At 49.8% G+C, this 21,084-nt stretch overlaps 1 protein-coding gene and 1 pseudogene across 1 annotated transcript; both read left to right on the top strand.

Moving 5' to 3' along the window:
* The first annotated feature begins 14,725 nt into the window (after positions 1-14,725).
* On the top strand, positions 14,726-15,373 carry LOC141161139 (histone H1.01-like; annotated as a pseudogene).
* Positions 15,374-16,732: 1,359 nt separating this feature from the next.
* LOC141161380 (histone H3-like) lies at positions 16,733-17,143 on the top strand. Its single transcript, XM_073646189.1, has one exon. The coding sequence runs from the start codon at positions 16,733-16,735 to the stop codon at positions 17,141-17,143; it is 411 nt and encodes a 136-aa protein (XP_073502290.1).
* The last annotated feature ends 3,941 nt before the right edge of the window (positions 17,144-21,084 follow it).

Genomic DNA, 21,084 nt, shown 5'->3' with positions numbered 1-21,084 from the left:
TGTGGAAAAATATTGTACTCATTTCCGTCGTTGGTCTACTCAAACAGGGTGGAACGATTCTGCTCTGAAAAGTCTATTTCTTGCTGGGCTCAATGAAAGGGTTAAAGACCTGCTAATTGCTTATCCTACACCTGAAGATTTGCAACAGGCTATGCAATTAGCTATACGGGTGGATAGGAGACTGCGTGCAAGGGTTAATGAGAGCAAATCCTCTGCTATGTCAGTTTCTGGTTATGAGAATGTGTGTACTAACAGTGGTGAACCGATGGAGATTGGATCGGTGGCACCTCGCTCTCAAGAAAAAGACCGTAGATTTTTTGAAGGCTTGTGTTTCTATTGCGGAAAATCTGGTCATTTGATTAAAGGCTGTGAGCTTCGTATGAAGAAAGAAAAAAAAATGGTCAGTCATGCCCGTATTGCCTGTTTAAATTCCAAGGGTGTATTTTTAGCTGCTTCCACGATTGCTCAGGAAAAATTAATGGAATTTCGGGTGTTTGTTGATTGTGGGTCTACTCTGAATGTAATTGATGGGGGATTCTTGGAAAGACTCAATTTAAAACCCGAACCTTTATCATCCCCCATTGCTGTGGTTTCTGTGGATGGTTCCCCTTTGAAGAATATTACTCTCAAGGTCTGTGAATTTCCTCTCACTATTAATGGTGTTCACCATGAGAAATTGGATTTGGTAGTTTTGAATAACTTGCCTTCTCCAGTAATATTGGGATTGCCCTGGTTAAAATTTCACAATCCTGTACTGGATTGGTCTACCAGTGAAATTAAATCCTGGAGCCATAAATGTTATGACAAGTGTTGTAATGGGCGTATTGCAGCTTTGGATAGGGGAGAATTGCCTGTTCCTATTCAGGATTTTTGGAGAGTTTTTTCTGAGAAGGAATCGCAGGTTTTGCCTCCCCATAGAGACTATGATTGTTCTATTGAATTTGTCCCTGGAGCGACTCTTCCTAAAAGTCGTTTATTTAACCTTACTATTCCTGAGAGGAAGGCTTTGGAGGAATACATACAGACAAGTTTGGCCGCCGGTCACATTAGGCCTTCTAAGTCTCCTGTGGCAGTTGGATTTTTTTTTGCAAAAAAAAAGGACGGCGGTTTACGTCCTTGTCTGGATTTTCGTGAGATTAACAAAATTACTGTACGCAATCCTTACCCACTGCCATTGATTCCTGATCTGTTTAACCAGTTAATGGGGGCCAAGTGGTTCTCTAAAATTGACCTTAAGGAGGCATACAATCTGTTGCGCATGAAGGAGGGTGACGAATGGAAGACTGCTTTTAACACTCCTGTGGGTCATTTTGAGAATCTGGTTATGCCTTTTGGTCTTACTAATGCTCCTGCATTGTTTCAGAATCTTATTAATGACATCCTTAGATCTTTGATCGGCAAAAATGTGGTTGTGTATTTGGATGACATTTTGATTTATTCGCCGGATCTGGAGTCTCATTGGCGGAGCGTACGTGAGGTATTACAGTTATTAATGGACAATTCGGTTTTTGCTAAGCTGGAGAAATGTGAGTTCGCTGTACAGAGAATTAGTTTTTTGGGTTACATTATCTCCAGTGAAGGTTTTGAGATGGACCCGGTTAAAGTTCAAGCTGTGCAGGAATGGCCTAGGCCTATTGGTTTGAAATCGATACAGAGGTTTTTAGGTTTCGCCAATTATTACAGAAAATTCATAAAAAAATTTTCTAGTATTGTCAAACCTCTGACCGATCTCACCAGGAAAGGTGCTGATGCGGTTCAGTGGTCTTCTGAGGCCATTGAAGCTTTTGTGTATCTCAAGGAGAGGTTCACCTCTGCTCCCATCCTTATGCAGCCTGATGTGACTAAGCCGTTTTTGGTTGAGGTTGATGCTTCCTCTGTGGGGGTTGGCGCAGTATTGTCTCAGGATAACGGGGATGGATTACATCCCTGTGCCTTTTTTTCAAAAAAATTTTCGGAGACTGAACTGAATTACGATATTGGTAATCGGGAATTATTGGCTATTAAACTCGCATTTGAACACTGGCGCCACTTCTTGGAAGGTGCGGAATTTCCCGTTCAGGTTCTTACGGATCATAAAAATCTGATATATCTTGATGCTGCCAAGCGCCTGAATGCTCGTCAGGCTAGGTGGGCACTGTTTTTCTCGCGGTTTAATTTCTCCGTTACTTACATCCCTGGTACTAAGAATGTTAAGGCGGATGCCTTGTCTCGCAGTTTTTCTCCCATAGTCGGTGCTGAGAAAGAGGAGAACATTTTACAAGAAGGTGTTGTGATAGCTGCTTTGGACTCCGTTTTGGAAGATGAGATTCTTAAAGCACAGGAGAATGCCCCATCTAACACTCCTCATGGGAGGTTGTTTGTGCCTGGGACCTTTAGGAGAGATTTGTTTGTTGAGTGTCACGAGTCTCGGTTGGCAGGTCATCCCGGAATCTCTGAGACCAAGAGACTGGTGGGTCGCAGTTTTTGGTGGCCTGGATGGCAGAAGGAGGTCATTAAGTGGGTGCGTCAATGTACTATATGTGCTAGATCTAAGTCCTCACATACTCCTGCTGCGGGGTTGCTTTGTCCTTTGGAGGTTCCCAGTGCTCTTTGGACACATTTGGCTATGGACTTTATAACTGACCTTCCCCCCTCTGAGGGTTTTACTGTCATCTGGGTGGTCGTGGACCGTTTTAGCAAGATGTGTCACTTGGTTCCCTTCGTCAAACTGCCCTGCGCTAAAACTCTCGCTAAGGCCTTTGTCAAGGAAATTGTCAGACTTCATGGCGTTCCTACTGACATTGTTTCTGATAGGGGTCCTCAGTTCGTGGCTCGTTTTTGGCGTGCCTTTTGTGACAGGTTGGGAGTTCATTTGTCGTTCTCGTCCGGATATCATCCTGAATCTAATGGCCAGACAGAAAGGAAAAACCAGGATGTTGAGCAGTTCTTGCGTTGTTTTGTGGCAGACAATCAAGAGGGGTGGTCTGAGTTTCTGCCACTTGCTGAATTTGCTCTGAACAATCATACATCTTCTTCTGCTGGTTGTTCGCCTTTTTTTTGTTGTTCTGGGAGACATCCGTCGTTTGGGTCGTTCTCCAAGTTGGGATCTGCCGTGCCTGAGGAGGAGAATTTTTCCGGTGATTTGTAGAGAGTTTGGACGGATGTGCGTGGTAATCTTCAGGAGGCCAACAGAAAATCTAAAGACTACTTTGATAGGAAACGACAGGAGGTTTTGTTCGCTGTTGGTGACATGGTTTGGTTGTCCTCTAGGAATCTGCGGTTGAGGATTCCTTCTAAGAAATTGGGTCCCAAGTTTGTAGGGCCCTTTAAGGTGCTTCAGGTTGTCAACCAATCTGCTGTTAGGTTGGAGGTTCCTACCTCCTGGAGAATTAATCCGGTATTTCATGTCTCTCTGTTAAAAAAAGCTGTTGTGTCGGATGGTGACGCCTCTGCCTCTGTTCCTCCGGTGGTGGAGGACGGGGAATATGAAATTTCTCGCATCCTTAACTCTAGACGGTATAGAGGTAGTTTGCAGTATCTTGTGGCCTGGAAAGGTTTCGGACCCGAGGATAACTCTTGGGTGAGGTCAGATGATGTTTCCGCGTCCAGACTTATCAGAGCGTTTCACAGGAGATTTCCTGATAAGCCTGGTCCTAGGGGATCCGGAGGACCCTCTTAGAAGGGGGGGTACTGTTAGAACCTTGCTCTTAGGTTTTTTCCTTTGCTGGTCACATGACCTTGTTGGCCTATTTAATCCTGCTCCGCCCTTCTGGCTTTGCTGGACTTCATTGTATAACTACTTTCTAGCTAGCCTGTGCTCTGTATCTAACTCTGTTAGTTTGCTTGGTCTGCGGACCTCTATGTTCTATATATTTTGTTTGTTCGTCTGTCTGCTACTATTTCTGTTAGGAGGTGTCCCATTTTCCTCCCAGTCCTTAGTACTTGTAGGGATTCCTTCCCCACATCTATAGGTCTCCGTACAGACTAGCTTAGGACTTTAGCAGGTCTGATCGCAGGATCAGGTTCCCTGTTACATCGTAGGGATTCAGCTGAGTTCTATCGTAGGGACAGATCTCCTCTCTTTCCTTAGCTCTGGTAGCAGAACATAACAACACCAGAGTGTTCCTGCACTATAAACTTCACCCTTTCCCGTCTGTGCGTGTGTAGATAGGCCGGGTCTCCCTCTGAGCTCCTCTCAGGACTAGGGCACGGGTGGCAATTCCTCTCCATCCGATGCCCGGTGGGATCCTCAGGGCCTAACCGGGCTTTCCCGTCCAGGACATAGAGTACAAGGTCGGGTGTCGAGGGCCGGTACCCCTCTTGCAGCCGGAATCCCTCTGAATAGATCAGGTAGGCGAGGACAGGTGGCGTGCTCCGCTCCGTCTGCATCCTCCCCGGGACCCATTTGCTGGGGAGCCACACTCTAAAGCTCCCAGGGCCTTCTTGATCCTGGTCCTTGGCCGGGTTGAGACATTCCTTGTCTACAACCTACCTCTCGTCCCAAGGCCAGGGTACGAGGGCTGTGTCCCTTACCGGCGCAGGCCCACATAGGATCTGCGCTCCCGGAGGGAGGTCACATTACACACAGTATTTTGACTGCACAGAGACAGCCGACAGACTAGCAAAGGCTAGACCAGGGGTCCTCAAACTACGGCCCGCGGGCCACATGCGGCCCGCGGAGGACTTTTATCCGGCCCGCCGGGCTATGGGTGGAGGAGAGGGGAGCGGTGTCAGCATCCGCCCTTCTCTCCCGCTTGCTCAGGGCCCCGGCAGGCGGATACTTACCTCTCCCTGTGCCTCTGCAGATCCGCTGTCTTCCTGCTCTGCGCTTTCTGTGACGTCTCAGGTCAGAGGATGCGGTGACGTCTTTACACCGCGCCCTCCCGAGTGCCGTCACAGGCAGCGCAGATCGGGACGACGCCGCCGCGACGCTGTAGTCCAGACAAGAGTAGGGCAGCGGCAGCGGCAGCAGGTGAGAAGTGAGGTGAGTATTGGATTTTTTTTTTTTTTTTAATGTATGGAGGCATAGGTCATTATATGGAGGAGTGACATCCTGCAAGGGGTATAATATGGGGAGGTGACATCCTGCATGGGGCATGATATGGGGGGTGACATCCTGCATGGGGCATTATATGGGGGGGTGACATGCTGCAAGGGGTATAATATGGGGGGGTAAACATCCTGCATGGGGCATGATATGGGGGGTGTGACATGCTGCATGTGGCATTATATGGGGGGGGTGACAAGCTGCATGTGGCATTATATTGGGGGGGTGACATGCTGCATGGGGCATTATATGGGGGGTGACATGCTGCATGGGGCATTATATGTGGGGGGTGACATGCTGCATGGGGTATAATAAAGACAGGGGAGTGTTATCCTGCATGGGGCATTATATGGGGGGTGACATCCTGCATGGGGCATTATATGGGGGGTGGCATCCTGCATGGGGCATAATATAGGGGGGGTGACATGCTGCATGGGGCATAATATGGGGGGGTGACATGCTGCATGGGGCATAATATGGGGGGGTGACATGCTGCATGGGGCATTATATGGGGCGGTGACATGCTGCATGGGGCATTACATGGGGGGGAACAGCCTGCATGGGGCATAATAAGGGGTGGAACAGCCTGCATATGGCATTATAAGGGGGAAACAGCCTGCCTATTTGGAACATTTACCTGCCCATTGAGGACCTATGCTGCCTATTGGGGACATTTACCTGCCTATTGGGGACCTATGCTGCCTATTGGGTACATTTACCTGCCTATTGGGGACCTATGCTGCCTATTGGGGACATTTACCTGCCTATGGGGGACATTTACCTGCCTATTGGGGATATTTACCTGCCTATTGAGGACCGATGCTGCCTATTGGGGACATTTACCTGCCTATTGAGGACCTATGCTGCCTATTGGGTACAGTTACCTACCTATTGAAATACCGGTTGATTTAACTTTACTTGTTCTTCATTTTAAATATTGTATTTGTTCCTGTATTGTTTTTTTTACTACAAATAAGATATGTGCAGTGTGCATAGTAATTTGTTCATAGTTTTTTTTAAAAACTATATTCCGGCCCTCCAATGGTCTGAGGGACCGTGAACTGGCCCCCTGTTTAAAAAGTTTGAGGACCCCTGGGCTAGACAAAGGACCAGAGAAGAACAACAGACCAAGATCAAAGATGGCTTTCTATTAAATATGAAATTTAAGGTGTAACTAACTTGTAAGTCCTCCACCCACACCCACTAACTGGTTCCTACCACTTTGTGTTCCCCAGTCTCCCTGTAACCAGGGGAGCAACACCTAGTGCATACTAGCTCCCTCTGGTGGAGAAGTGTGGTGTTGGATGCAAGGCTGGGTCGCGACCATCACACCGGGCTTACCTCAGAGGAGGAACACTACACTCCATTAGAGAAGTGCAGCATTCATGTGGTGGTCGAACCCTCAGGGGTGCCACACATGCATGGCATTGCATATTGTGGGGAATTGCATAGGGAAGTGATGTTGCATGTTGGGGACTTGCATATATAAGTGGGTGATGTTGAGGGTCTAGCAGAGGGAAGGGCGTGATGCATGCATGGCACTGCATATTGTGGGGAATTGCATAGGGAAGTGATGTTGCATGTTGGGGACTTGCATATGTAAGTGGGTGATGTTGAGGGTCTAGCACAGGGAAGGGGGTGATGCATGCATGTGTTGCATGTTGTGGGGGCTTTTACAGGGAATGAGTTATGGGCACACCATCTGTACTGTCAACGCTTTGAACGCAGTATACTTTATGCTGCGTCCAAAGCGCTGCACGCAGGTGAATCCGCATGTGTTCATTGAACCATGCGGATTCACCCCATCCTATACATTGCACTGATCTAATTTCTCTTGCGGAGACTAGCGACTCCACAAGAGAAATTGACGGAAAGACGCGCCGCAAGTCCGTGTCCGCGGGTGATCCGCAGGTGCCTGGAGATGCATAGTGGGCATGGGATTTCTTCAAATCCCATCCACTTTGCTTGTATTATCGAATGCTGTGGTTTGCACGCAGCGCAAGTGTGCTGCATCCAATCAGCAGCGTTTACTGACCGTGTGCACATACCCTTTATGTTGCATGTTGGCGCCTTGCATATGTAAGGGGGTGTTGTTGCATTTCATTCCTCTTGCATGTAGAATTTGACTGATGCTGCATGTTGGGGGGCTTACACACTTAAGGGGTGCATCTGGAATCATAATATCTGTTAAAGGGGCCCACTGAGACTCTTTCGCCCGGGGCCCACAAAAACTTGGAGCCGGCCCTGGTGTGTATATACGATGAAGTGGGCGGATTAGCTTGATCCTGTGTTGGAGTTTGGGTTTCCTTTTTTATGTAATATTTTTTGAGAGCCAATTTTCTCATGAATTGTTTGATTCCAATAAAGGCCTGAAATTTGTTAAGGCCTATCGAGGGGGCAAACTTCAGGCCCTTATTAAGTAGGTTGATTTCATTGGGTTTTAGGTTGTGTTTACTTAGGTTAAAAATAGAATCACCTTTACTGTTTATCTCTTCTAATTGTTTCTTCTTTTTGGAGAATTGCCCTACTCTACAGCCCCTTTGGCGCCTTTTCTTTGGGCCAACTGAAAAAAATTTGAGTTGCTGGCCCTTTTACTAATTTGTGGGTGTTGAGAGTTCGATCTGGTTCTCAAGCCGTTGTCTTGGGAGGCGGTAGGATATTGATTATTATTGCTAGGGTATTCATTAATTTTTTTCCAGTGGGTCAAAGCGGTTTTGTGTGTTAATGGGCGTAAGTATTGGGGAGGTAGCTTCAGTGGAAGGTTGAGGGCTGGTTGCTGTGCCTCTATGGCCATCCAGTTGTGTTTGATGATAATAGTCTGGTGTTGGATGGGTGGAAAATCTGTCCTCTGATATTTGGGTGTCCGATGGTGGTGGACTGGCTATGGACTCGTTCACAACTTCAAAAACTAATCCTTCCCGTATGTGATATTGTGTGTTAATGTCTGGGATAGCGTCACGTCCAAATTTCAATCTTTTCAAATTTCTATACCGAGCAATGATTTTTAACTTCTTGTAACCTACATATTTAAATAAAATTGGACATTTTTAACATCTTCATTGTTATTTCTTGCCACATACCCTATACACTAGCGCAAGTTGTTTTATATATTTTTTATACTAACATTACGTTAAATAACATCCGCCTGGAATATAATCATATACACCTCTTGTAGAAAAACGATGCCCCCTGGAATGTTTGGTGGCCAGTGTGAACATGGGCCTACACAGTGCATGCACATGCATTTATTTTCCACTTTTTCTCTTTAGGCTTCGGTTTCAGGATTTTTGCACTCTTTGCAAATAAAGGAGTGGTTTCCTTTTTCCTTGAGCTGGACATTACATTTGTATATTTCTCCATGGCTGGGTGTCCATTAGCCAGGTCTCAGGCCTTCTCATCCCTTATTAACATTACGTCACTTTACATACGTAAGGTTTTAATACTAGAGGTTAGGATTCCTTACCTTTCCATGGTTCCCAGGATGGCTTTAGCTCTGCTACATTGACATGACAGGCTGGATCGCAGCAGAACGCTGCCATCCAGTTTGCCATGCCGCAGACACTGAGAAGCTCCTCAGTGAAGCTCCTCAGTGTCTGGCTGTGACGGCATCCAGATGAGTCGAGTTCATGTCCCCCATTTTAATAGCTAGTAAAGGCTAGGTATTCAGCTGGGGGCTGATATTAGTAGCCTGGGAAGCTCCGTGGGAATTACCCCCTTCCCAGGCTTCAAACATCTGCCCCAGCCATCTGCTTAACCTCCGCTAGAGACTAAAATAACGGGGAACCCCACGCCAATTTTTTTTTTAATAAATCCTTTATTTTAACACTAAATGACAAGTACAGTAACCAACACTGTCACTGTACTTATTATATACTAGATGGTGGCCCGATTCTAACGCATCGGGTATTCTAGAATAGGTATGCGGCCGACCGGGCGCAATCAGCAGAGCGGTATTTAAATTTGGCGCCAAAATCGCTGATTGGTCGAGGCCGGCAACCGCGACCAATTAGCAAAGCGGTGTTAAAATTTGGCGCCTATATCGCAGATTTGTCATGGACGGCGGTCGCGACTAATCAGCAGAGCGTTATTTAAATTTGTCGCCAATAATGGTGATTGGTCACGGCCGCGACTAATCAGCAGAGCAGTGTTTAAATTTGTCGCCAATAATGCTGGTTATTCGTGACCGGTAACCGCGACCAATGAGCAGAGCGGTGTTTAAATATGGCGCCAATATCGCTTAATGGTCACGGCCGGCCACCACGACCAATCAGCGAAGCGGTGTTTAAATTTGGCGCCAAAATCGCTGATTGGTCGCGCCTGGCGGTCGCGACCAATCAGCAGAGCGGGGTTTAAATTTTGCGCCAATACTGCTGATTGTTCGCGGCCGGTGACCGCGACCAATCAGCAGAGCGTTGTTTAAATTTGGCACCAAAATTGCTGATTGGTCGTGACCGTCGGCCGCGACCAATCAGCAGAGCGGGGTTTAAATTTGGCGCCAATACTGCTCATTGGTCGCGGCCGGCGACCGCGACCAATCAGCAGAGCGGTGTTTAAATTGGCACCAAAATCGCTGATTGGTCGCGGCCGGCCACCGCAACCAATCAGCAGAGCGTTGTTTAAATTTGGCGCTAATCTCGCTGATTGGTCGCGTCTGCCGTCCGCGACCAATAAGCAGAGCGTTGTTTAATTTTGGCGCCAATCTCGCTGATTGGTCGCGTCTGGTGTCAGCGACCAATCAGCAGAGCGTTGTTTAAATTTGGCGGCAATCTCGCTGATTGGCCGCGGCTGGCAGCCGCGACCAATCAGCAGAGCGTTGTTTAAATATGGCGCCAATCTCGCTGATTGGTCGCGGACGGCCGGCCACCGCGACCAATCAGCAGAGCGGAGTTTAAATGTGCCGCCCATCTCGCTGATTGGTCGCGGACGGCCACCGCGACCAATGAGCAGAGCGGCGTTTAAATTTTCCGGCCATCTCGCTGATTGGTCGCGGCCGGCCACCGCGACCAATAAGCAGAGCGGCGTTTAAATTTGCCGCCCATCTCTCTGATTGGTCGTGGTCGGCCACCGCGACCAATCAGCAGAGCGGCGTTTAAATTTGGCGCCAATACTGCTCATTGGTCGCGGCCGGCGACCGCGAACAATCAGCAGAGCGGTGTTTCAAATTGGCACCAAAATCGCTGATTGGTCTCGGCCGGCCACCGCAACCAATCAGCAGAGCGTTGTTTAAATTTGGCGCTAATCTCGCTGATTGGTCGCGTCTGCCGTCCGCGACCAATAAGCAGAGCGTTGTATAAATTTGGCGCCAATCTCGCTGATTGGTCGCGTCTGGCGTCAGCGACCAATCAGCAGAGCGTTGTTTAAATTTGGCGCCAATCTCGCTGATTGGCCGCGGCTGGCAGCCGCGACCAATCAGCTGAGCGTTGTTTAAATTTGGCGCCAATCTCGCTGATTGGTCGCGTCTGCCATCCGCGACTAATCAGCAGAGCGTTGTTTAAATTTGGCGGCAATCTCGCTGATTGGTCGCGGACGGCCGGCCACCGCGACCAATCAGCAGAGCGGCGTTTAAATGTGCCGCCCATATCGCTGATTGGTCGCGGTCACCGCGACCAATCAGCAGAGCGGCGTTTAAATTTGCCGCCGATATCGCTGATTGGTCGCGGTGGCCGGCCGCGACCAATGAGCAGAGTGGCGTTTAAATTTGCCGCCCATCTCGCTGATTAATTGCAGCCGGCCACCGCTAACAATCAGCAGAGCGGCGTTTAAATTTGCCGGACATCTTGCTGATTGGTCGCGGCCGGCCACCGCGACCAATCAGCACAGCGGCGTTTAAATTTGCCGCCCATCTCGCTGATTGGTCGCGGTGGCCGGCCCCGATTAATCATCAGAGCGGCGTTTAAATTTGCCGCCCATCTCGCTGATTGCTCGCGGTAGCCGGCCGCGACCAATCAGCAGAGCGGCGTTTAAAATTGCCGCCCATCTCGCTGATTGGTCGCGGTGGCCGGCTGCGATTAATCAGCACAGCGGCGTTTAAATTTGCTGCCCATCTCGCTGATTGGTCGCGGTAGCCGGCCACCGCGACCAATCAGCAGAGCAGCGTTTAAATTTGCCGCCCATCTCGCTGATTGGTCGCGGTAGCCGGCCACCGCGACCAATCAGCAGAGCCTCGTTTAAATTTGCCACCCATCTCGCTCATTGGTCACGGCCGGCCAACGCGACCAATCAGCAGAACGGCGTTTAAATTTGCCGCCCATCTCGCTCATTGGTCGCTGTGGCCGGCCGCGATTAATCAGCAGAGCGGCGTTTAAATTTCCAGGCCATCTCGCTGATTGGTCGCGGTGGCCGGCCGCGACCAATCAGCACAGCGGCGTTTAAATTTGCCGCCCATCTCGCTAATTGGTCACGGCCGGCCACCGCAACCAATCAGCACAGCGGTGTTTAAATTTGCCTCCCATCTCGCTGATTGGTCGCTGCAGCCACCGCGACCAATCAGCAGAGCGGCGTTTAAATTTGCCGCCCATCTCGCTGATTGGTCGCGGCCGGCCACCGCGACCAATCAGCAGTGGGGCGTTTAAATTTGCCACCCATCTCGCTGATTGGTCGCGGTCGGCCGGCCACCGCGACCAATCAGCAGAGCGGCGTTTAAATTTGCCGCCCATCTCGCTGATTGGTCGCGGTAGCCGGCCGCGATTAATCAGCACAGCGGCGTTTAAATTTCCCGGCCATCACGCTGATTGGTCGCGGTGGCCGGCCGCGACCAATCAGCACAGCGGCGTTTAAGTTTGCCGCCCATCTCGCTAATTGGTCACGGCCGGCCACCGCGACCAATCAGCACAGCGGCGTTTAAATTTGCCTCCCATCTCGCTGATTGGTCGCTGCAGCCACCGCGACCAATCAGCACAGCGGCGTTTAAATTTGCCGCCCATCTCGCTGATTGGTCGCGGCCGGCCACTGCGACCAATCAGCACAGCGGCGTTTAAATTTGCCGCCCATCTCGCTGATTGGTCGCGGTCGGCCGGCCACCGCGACCAATCAGCAGAGCTGCGTTTAAATTTGCCGCCCATCTCGCTTATTGGTCGCGGTCGGCCACTGCGACCAATCAGCGTCGTATTAGTGTGAGCCCGGGAGCGGCGCTGCTTGTGCGGCTCCGTATTAGCGAGGACCGGGGAGCGCCGCTGCCTGTGAGGCTCCATCTGCTGCGAGAAGCCGGGAGATGAGCGACTGCTCGCAGCAGAAGCGTCCCGACCGGCGGCACCGCTCCCCGGTCCTCCGTTCACACTTGCTGTCGGGAGATCAGCGGGCCAAGCCGCTGATTTTCCGACGTTAGCCGCATGGAGGTCAGCGGCGCCGGTCGGGGTAGTTGTGCTGCTAGCGCCGCTCATCTCCCCGCTGCATCGCCGCTGACCTCCGTCCGCCAGATGAGCCGCTAACGGCCGCCATCTTTTTTCAGAAATCCCGCGGCGCTGATTGGCCGCTGCCGGACCAATGAGCGACGCGGGATTTCCAGGACAGACAAACAGAAAGACAGACAGACAGATAGACAGACAGACGGGATAAGACAATTATATAGTAGATGTGACTCACATGTTTCTATCTGTCTAATCTATGTGTGATGCTCTATTCTTTCTGTTCTAAATTGTCGGGTAATGCCACATCTACCAAGGCTGTGACATTACAGTGAGTGGTAGACAATCCCTGTATGATTGGTGCTCTAAATAGCGCCAAACATGCAGTATTCGGCGAGCTCCCAGCATCTCGAGTACTGAGATGCTCGGCGAGTACCGAGCAGTGGCAAGCATGGTCGCTCATCACTAGTGTTCCCACATTCCACTGAGGCTGAGATCACCGAGGCTGATCAGCTGATCTTCAGCTTATGAACCCAAGTGACCTCACTCTTGCAGCTGCAATGTATACTGGCAGTAGTGATTACACCCCTGTCAGTGTACATTGCTGTCTTCTACAGCAGTGACATCAGTGATTGCTGAAGTCACTGCTGTAGATGTGACCCGGATCGCCGAGGGACAATCTGGATTGCGTCATGATAGCGGACATGTGAGGGATATGGTTGTTTTTTATTTTTAGTTATTTTACAAAAGATAGGGCTTCGGGGATTGAGCATATAATAAAAAAAAATATTAAAACAGCTTTCAGATGCCCCAGAAATTACATGAATGGGAATGCTGATGAAAATTGGGTGAATTGGATTAGCTTACACCTAGCTCTTTTGTTTGGTGATGACAAAATGTCAATCAGACCCTGTCATTACCAAGCCTAAATAAAGTAAAGTAAAGAGTTAAATAAACACACAGACACAGAGTAAACACTTTATTTGAAATACAACAGACACATTCTGTTAAGGGAATCTGCCACCCCCTGGGAGATATCAGACCTCTACTATGGGCATACAGGTTGTAGAAAAGAAAATCTATACATACCTGTATGGCTCATAGTAGAGGCTTGATTGCAGAGAAAAGTGTTTTCATCTACTCTATTTTCCACAGGCTTGGCATCCCCCGGATGCCAATAAATCCCCACCTAACTGTATATTGTTCCCCAAAATATCCGCCTATATGGTTAGTTACCTTATTACCCCACTGCCCTACACGTCACACGGCCCTGTGATGTGCTCTGTTCTACCTCACTTCTCGGGCATGAGCAAAGTGCCGCTCACATAAGGCGCGCTTTGCTTCATCCTGGCGCCGTCCCTCTCTGCACTGCGCCGCAGGGTTCCATTGCGCAGGCACCGGGAAGTGATAGTTACTGCATACGCAATAACAGTATAGGAGACCCACTCTTTAATAATGGGAACAACAAAGCATAGCCAGCTGATGGCTTATTCACTCTTTATATCCATGAAAGGAAACCGAAGCATCCCTGACCCCAGGTCTTGTATTACAGAAAGCGGAGACTGCTCAACTAAAATCTCCAGACTCCTGTATGGGATGTAAACGACCAATGATCGCTGAACACAAGCTGCTTTCCCGATATAGGTCGGTCATAGAACCTTGTGTTATATGGAGACAAAGAACAGAAAAGCCATCAGCCGCTGAGCGGGAACTTCAAACTCATGAACAAAAAGTCACGTGACCTGTGTAGGCTGCGTCTTATTGGTGTTTCCACAAGTCTGCTTCACATTGGCGGCTTCAGATCCATCCAATGATAAGGTAGGAGGTCGGGGCAGCGGCGGATAAAAAGCGACTGAGGAGACAGAACCGGCATCACAAGAGAGTATATTTCTTTCTGTGCTTTCCACTTTTTGGAGAAGATTACAGCGATGTCTGGACGCGGCAAACAAGGAGGCAAAGTCCGTGCTAAGGCATAGACCCGCTCATCCCGGGCAGGACTCCAGTTCCCTGTTGGCCGTGTGCACAGGCTTCTCCGCAAGGGCAATTATGCCGAGAGAGTCGGCGCCGGCGCTCCGGTCTATCTGGCCGCTGTGCTGGAGTATCTGACTGCTGAGATCCTGGAAAAGGGCTTTTATCCCGGGCAGGGAAGCACAAGGGGAGAGCGGAGCTCCACTCGGTATCAGCTAGAAGGAGGCGGGGCCTGTGCTCAGTGTCAGCCAATAGATGCTCAGGACGATGCAGCTCAGCAGCCAATCAGTGCGCAGTAAGCCTGTACATATAACAGTCGCCTCCAGCTCCGGCCTCAGTGTTTTGTTTCCTATCAGGAAATATTTGTGTTCTAGTTCCGCAGCACACGATGGCAGAGACCGCACCAGCCGCCGCTCCCCCTCCCGCGGAACCGGCCGCCAAATCCAAGAAGCAGCCGAAGAAATCCGCCGCCGGGGGCGTCAAAAAAAGCAAGAAGCCCTCCGGTCCCAGCGTCTCCGATCTGATCGTGAAAGCCGTGTCCGCCTCTAAGGAGCGCAGTGGGGTGTCTCTGGCCGCCCTGAAGAAGGCTCTGTCTGTCGGAGGATACGATGTAGAGAAGAACAACAGCCGCCTGAAGCTGGCCGTCAAGGCTCTGGTCACCAAGGGCGCCCTCCTCCAGGTGAAGGGCAGCGGCGCCTCCGGGTCCTTCAAGCTGAACAAGAAGCAGCAGGAGACTAAGGACAAAGCGGCCAGGAAGAAGTCAGCAGCTGCGGCCAAGCCCAAGAAGCCTGCTGCAGCCAAGAAAGCCGCCAAGTCTCCGAAGAAGCCCAAGAAGGCTCCGACCGCAGCAAAGAAGAGCCAGAAGAAGGCCAAGTAGCCCGCAGCAGCTGCCAAGAAGGCGACCAAGAAGCCAAAGGCCGCTCCGAAGCCCAAGAAGGTGACGAAGAGTCCGGCTAAGAAGGCGGCCAAACCCAAAGCTGCGAAGAGTCCTGCTAAGAAGGCAGCTAAAGCCAAGAAGCCCGCAGCTAAGGAATAATCCAAAGCCGCCCTGTTATTACCCCACAAAGGCTCTTTTCAGATCCACCACCTTGTTCCCTGCAGAGCTGTATGATCAGTGCCACCTCCTTGTTCCCAGCAGAGCTGTATGATCAGAGCCACCACCTTGTCCCCTTCATAGCTGTATGATCAGTGCCACCACCTTGTCCCTGGCAGAGCTGTATGATCAGTGCCATCATCTTGTTCCAGCAGAGCTATATTATCAATGCCACCACCTTGTACCCTGCAGAGCTGTATGATCAGTGCCATCATCTTGTCCCCGGCAGAGCTGTATGATCAGTGCCACCACCTTGTCCCCTTCAGAGCTGTATGATCAGTGCCACCACCTTGTACCCTGCAGAGCTGTATGATCAGTGCCACCACCTTTTCCCTGGCAGAGCTGTGACCAGTGCCACCACCTTGTTCCTTGTAGAGCTGTGTGATCAGTGCCACCACCTTGTCCTCGGCTGAGCTGTATGATCAGTGCCACCACCTTGTCCCTGGCAGAGCTGTATGATCAGTGCCACCACCTTGTCCCCGGCAGAGCTGTATGATCAGTGCCATCACCTTGTCCCCGGCAGAGCTGTATGATCAGTACCACCACCTTGTCCCCTGCAGAGCTGTATGATCAGTGCCACCACCTTGTCCCCTGCAGAGCTGTATGATCAGTGCCACCACCTTGTCCCCGGCAGAGCTGTATGATCAGTGCCCGTATATCCTGCCGCTTCTAGATTATAGTGTGTACAGGGAGCGGCTCCAGTGTTATAATGAATAAGCTTTTCCCCACATCTCCGCATAGAGCTGCGCTGTGTCCCGATCACACCAGTGCAGGTGACCGATCAGTGTAATCAATGGAGGGAAGGGGCCGATGTCCTACAGAAATCTACATCATCCTAATCAATCACCACTTGTAACCTGCGTCTTTATTAGTGAAAGGATTAGTGTGCGGTTATTACTTCGATGAGAGAATTGGAGAACCAGTGATTTGACTGATGATAGAGTAGACCCTGTACAGCTCCGTGTACTGGTGACATAGAAGAACAGTGACGACGGCGGCTCTTGCTGTAGAAGCCGCATGTAGACATGGTGTGACCCTGTGCCAGTATCCGCAGCCAGAAAAGAGTGTGAACAGAGACCCTGCCCCTCTTTTTGAGGGCGGGATTAATGGGCGTTGGGATGATTTTGGGAATAATGATTGGTCGCGGATATCACACCTGTTTTGGCGGCTCATGTTAATTTATGATATTATCAATGCAGTGCAGGGGGCGTGTTCACATGACGCGGTAACAGGAGCAGAGGAGTATAAATATCCCGCTCTGTCCGCTCCTCTCATCACTTCTGTTCTCTTTTATACAGAGCTATGGCCAGAACTAAGCAGACCGCTCGTAAATCCACCGGAGGGAAAGCTCCCCGCAAGCAGCTGGCCACTAAGGCCGCCAGGAAAAGCGCTCCCGCCACTGGCGGAGTGAAGAAGCCTCACCGCTACCGGCCAGGGACAGTCGCTCTCCGTGAGATCCGCCGTTACCAGAAGTCCACCGAGCTGCTGATCCGTAAGCTTCCCTTCCAGCGTCTGGTGAGAGAGATCGCCCAGGACTTCAAGACCGATCTCCGCTTCCAGAGCTCGGCCGTCATGGCGCTGCAGGAGGCCAGCGAGGCTTATCTGGTGGGGCTGTTTGAGGACACAAATCTGTGCGCGATCCACGCTAAGAGGGTCACCATCATGCCCAAAGACATCCAGCTGGCCCACCGGATCCGTGGGGAGAGAGCTTAGATCCGTCCTACACGTCTGACTAACACAAAGGCTCTTTTCAGGGCCACCAAATCCTCCATAATAACGAGCTAATCCCTCACATCAGCTTCTCTGCCCTGATTATTGAATAATATCTTTATATAATCTATTAGGAGTCTGGACTGTGTTGTGAAGGAATCTAGGAAACATGCGCAGATTTCTTGGTGTATATGATGCGATCATTATAGGACGTCCATTATCCAGCGCTATCTCCTGTGAACACTCGCTGACTCCTATCAGCCGCACGGGTCTGATCCTGAAAACGCATCAGGATTAAGAGACTAATATCCTCTGCAGCTTTGTAGTAGGTTTATCTAGATAATATTAACCTACATTTTATAAAATCCCCACCTCCTTCTTTCAAAGTTCTCTGTAAACTGCAGTATCTCGTTTCTTTATATTCCCGGCACTCGGAATATTGCTGGTGTGATGGAGTCACCATTGTTAGAATCAGTTCTGCACTTTGTGTTATAGAAAGCGGATACAGTTCCCTGGATCCTGGAAAATGATAGAAATTCCTGTATGGAACCAAGAGACCATTGATCACTCAACACAAGCAAATTTCCTGATATCCGACCGTCCTGAAACCACGTGATCCAGAAGGACAAAGAACAGAAAAAGCCATCAGCCCCTGAGCGGCAACTTCCTATTCGGTAACTATTAACATTAGCTCCTCCCCTTCCTCTGCTGATTGGCTGAACACAGGACGTTAGGGAGTTTGAATTTCCCGCTCCTTGTAGTTTCCGCAGCTTCTACATGTAATTGTGTTACTACTTCTGCTGTGAAGAGAAGTGTGCGGTCTATAGATAAACTCCACTGACCACATTCATGTAATCACCTTCCAGATCACAGTGTATTCTCCATTGGATATGGGACCACTGGAATGAGAATCAATCAGCTGCTCAGTGATTTTGTTATTTATACGGTTCCTTTTTTCATTTGACCTGAGCTGTTGTCATTATCTTCTACATGAAAATAACAAATGTTCTCTAAATGCAAATCTTCATATGAAGAAACAAGTGATATCTGAGTTTTATGATCTCTGTCAATTACAATACAAGTGTTATTAGGAGAAAGTAAATATTGTCATTTCTGATGAGCGGAAAATCCCAGTGGTGGCAAAATATTAAGTATCTGAGCAGTGCTGCTGACCGCGGCTTCCTCCCTGCACTGTCCTTAGAAGAGGCAATAATCCTGGCTGCCACAATCCTCCTCTGGTCGTGTCCAGGCATGGTCACATGCTGCTGCTCCTGGCAAATCACCGCACCCCAAGAGCAATTCTATCTGAAGTGACAAGCCCATCTTAGAAATGTCAGAGCTCAGTCAGGATCCTATAGATTAGTCACCGGGAGCAGCCAGAATGTCACATGTAGATTGTACAGAATGCAAGGGATGATGAGGGGAGTAGTAAGGTGCGGAAATGACCCTTCCTGGACATTAGTGAATAGCATGTTACGAATATGCTGGTATGATGGAAGTGGGGGGTTAATCACTGTCAGTGCCGTTATAGGTATATTCAGCAGTGATCTGAAGCTTCTATATGAAGTGTAGATCACTTGCAGCTGGTGTCGTGTCTGCCCTTTTATTTATAGACTGTTTCTGAAACATTTCTCATCACAGGTAAAACATATATAATTAGAAGCTGCGGAAACTGCACAATGAACGGGAAATTCAAACTCCAGAGAGCAGGACCCTGTATTCTCAAACCAGGGGAGGAGTCCTGAGGAGATAATTTGCATATTTCCACTGCATTTTGGGGTAAGTGAAGAGTCTCCGCGAGCTCAAAGAACACTGGATTTTGGCTGTTGGAGCTGAAAAGAGGACATCGGTAAACCAGGGGAGGAGTCCTGAGGAGATAATTTGCATATTTCCACTGCATTTTGGGGTAAGTGAAGAGTCTCCGCGAGCTCAAAGAACACTGGATTTTGGCTGTTGGAGCTGAAAAGAGGACATCGGTAAACCAGGGGAGGAGTCCTGAGGAGATAATTTGCATATTTCCACTGCATTTTGGGGTAAGTGAAGAGTCTCCGCGAGCTCAAAGAACACTGGATTTTGGCTGTTGGAGCTGAAAAGAGGACATCGGTAAACCAGGGGAGGAGTCCTGAGGAGATAATTTGCATATTTCCACTGCATTTTGGGGTAAGTGAAGAGTCTCCGCGAGCTCAAAGAACACTGGATTTTGGCTGTTGGAGCTGAAAAGAGGACATCGGTAAACCAGGGGAGGAGTCCTGAGGAGATAATTTGCATATTTCCACTGCATTTTGGGGTAAGTGAAGAGTCTCCGCGAGCTCAAAGAACACTGGATTTTGGCTGTTGGAGCTGAAAAGAGGAAAGCCGCCAAGTCTCCGAAGAAGCCCAAGAAGGCTCCGACCGCAGCAAAGAAGAGCCAGAAGAAGGCCAAGTAGCCCGCAGCAGCTGCCAAGAAGGCGACCAAGAAGCCAAAGGCCGCTCCGAAGCCCAAGAAGGTGACGAAGAGTCCGGCTAAGAAGGCGGCCAAACCCAAAGCTGCGAAGAGTCCTGCTAAGAAGGCAGCTAAAGCCAAGAAGCCCGCAGCTAAGGAATAATCCAAAGCCGCCCTGTTATTACCCCACAAAGGCTCTTTTCAGATCCACCACCTTGTTCCCTGCAGAGCTGTATGATCAGTGCCACCTCCTTGTTCCCAGCAGAGCTGTATGATCAGAGCCACCACCTTGTCCCCTTCATAGCTGTATGATCAGTGCCACCACCTTGTCCCTGGCAGAGCTGTATGATCAGTGCCATCATCTTGTTCCAGCAGAGCTATATTATCAATGCCACCACCTTGTACCCTGCAGAGCTGTATGATCAGTGCCATCATCTTGTCCCCGGCAGAGCTGTATGATCAGTGCCACCACCTTGTCCCCTTCAGAGCTGTATGATCAGTGCCACCACCTTGTACCCTGCAGAGCTGTATGATCAGTGCCACCACCTTTTCCCTGGCAGAGCTGTGACCAGTGCCACCACCTTGTTCCTTGTAGAGCTGTGTGATCAGTGCCACCACCTTGTCCTCGGCTGAGCTGTATGATCAGTGCCACCACCTTGTCCCTGGCAGAGCTGTATGATCAGTGCCACCACCTTGTCCCCGGCAGAGCTGTATGATCAGTGCCATCACCTTGTCCCCGGCAGAGCTGTATGATCAGTACCACCACCTTGTCCCCTGCAGAGCTGTATGATCAGTGCCACCACCTTGTCCCCTGCAGAGCTGTATGATCAGTGCCACCACCTTGTCCCCGGCAGAGCTGTATGATCAGTGCCCGTATATCCTGCCGCTTCTAGATTATAGTGTGTACAGGGAGCGGCTCCAGTGTTATAATGAATAAGCTTTTCCCCACATCTCCGCATAGAGCTGCGCTGTGTCCCGATCACACCAGTGCAGGTGACCGATCAGTGTAATCAATGGAGGGAAGGGGCCGATGTCCTACAGAAATCTACATCATCCTAATCAATCACCACTTGTAACCTGCGTCTTTATTAGTGAAAGGATTAGTGTGCGGTTATTACTTCGATGAGAGAATTGGAGAACCAGTGATTTGACTGATGATAGAGTAGACCCTGTACAGCTCCGTGTACTGGTGACATAGAAGAACAGTGACGACGGCGGCTCTTGCTGTAGAAGCCGCATGTAGACATGGTGTGACCCTGTGCCAGTATCCGCAGCCAGAAAAGAGTGTGAACAGAGACCCTGCCCCTCTTTTTGAGGGCGGGATTAATGGGCGTTGGGATGATTTTGGGAATAATGATTGGTCGCGGATATCACACCTGTTTTGGCGGCTCATGTTAATTTATGATATTATCAATGCAGTGCAGGGGGCGTGTTCACATGACGCGGTAACAGGAGCAGAGGAGTATAAATATCCCGCTCTGTCCGCTCCTCTCATCACTTCTGTTCTCTTTTATACAGAGCT

This window comes from Phyllobates terribilis, unplaced genomic scaffold (genome assembly GCF_046119375.1).
Source record: "Phyllobates terribilis strain yellow unplaced genomic scaffold, ASM4611937v1 Scaffold_9__5_contigs__length_417890890, whole genome shotgun sequence".
In the NCBI taxonomy this organism is placed as follows: domain Eukaryota; kingdom Metazoa; phylum Chordata; class Amphibia; order Anura; family Dendrobatidae; genus Phyllobates; species Phyllobates terribilis.
This window is presented reverse-complemented; position numbering and strand designations above follow the sequence as displayed.

Coding starts and splice junctions, on each gene's coding strand:
- LOC141161380 (XM_073646189.1), top strand. CDS start 16,733: ATGGCCAGAACTAAGCAGACCGCTCGTAAATCCACCGGAGGGAAAGCT.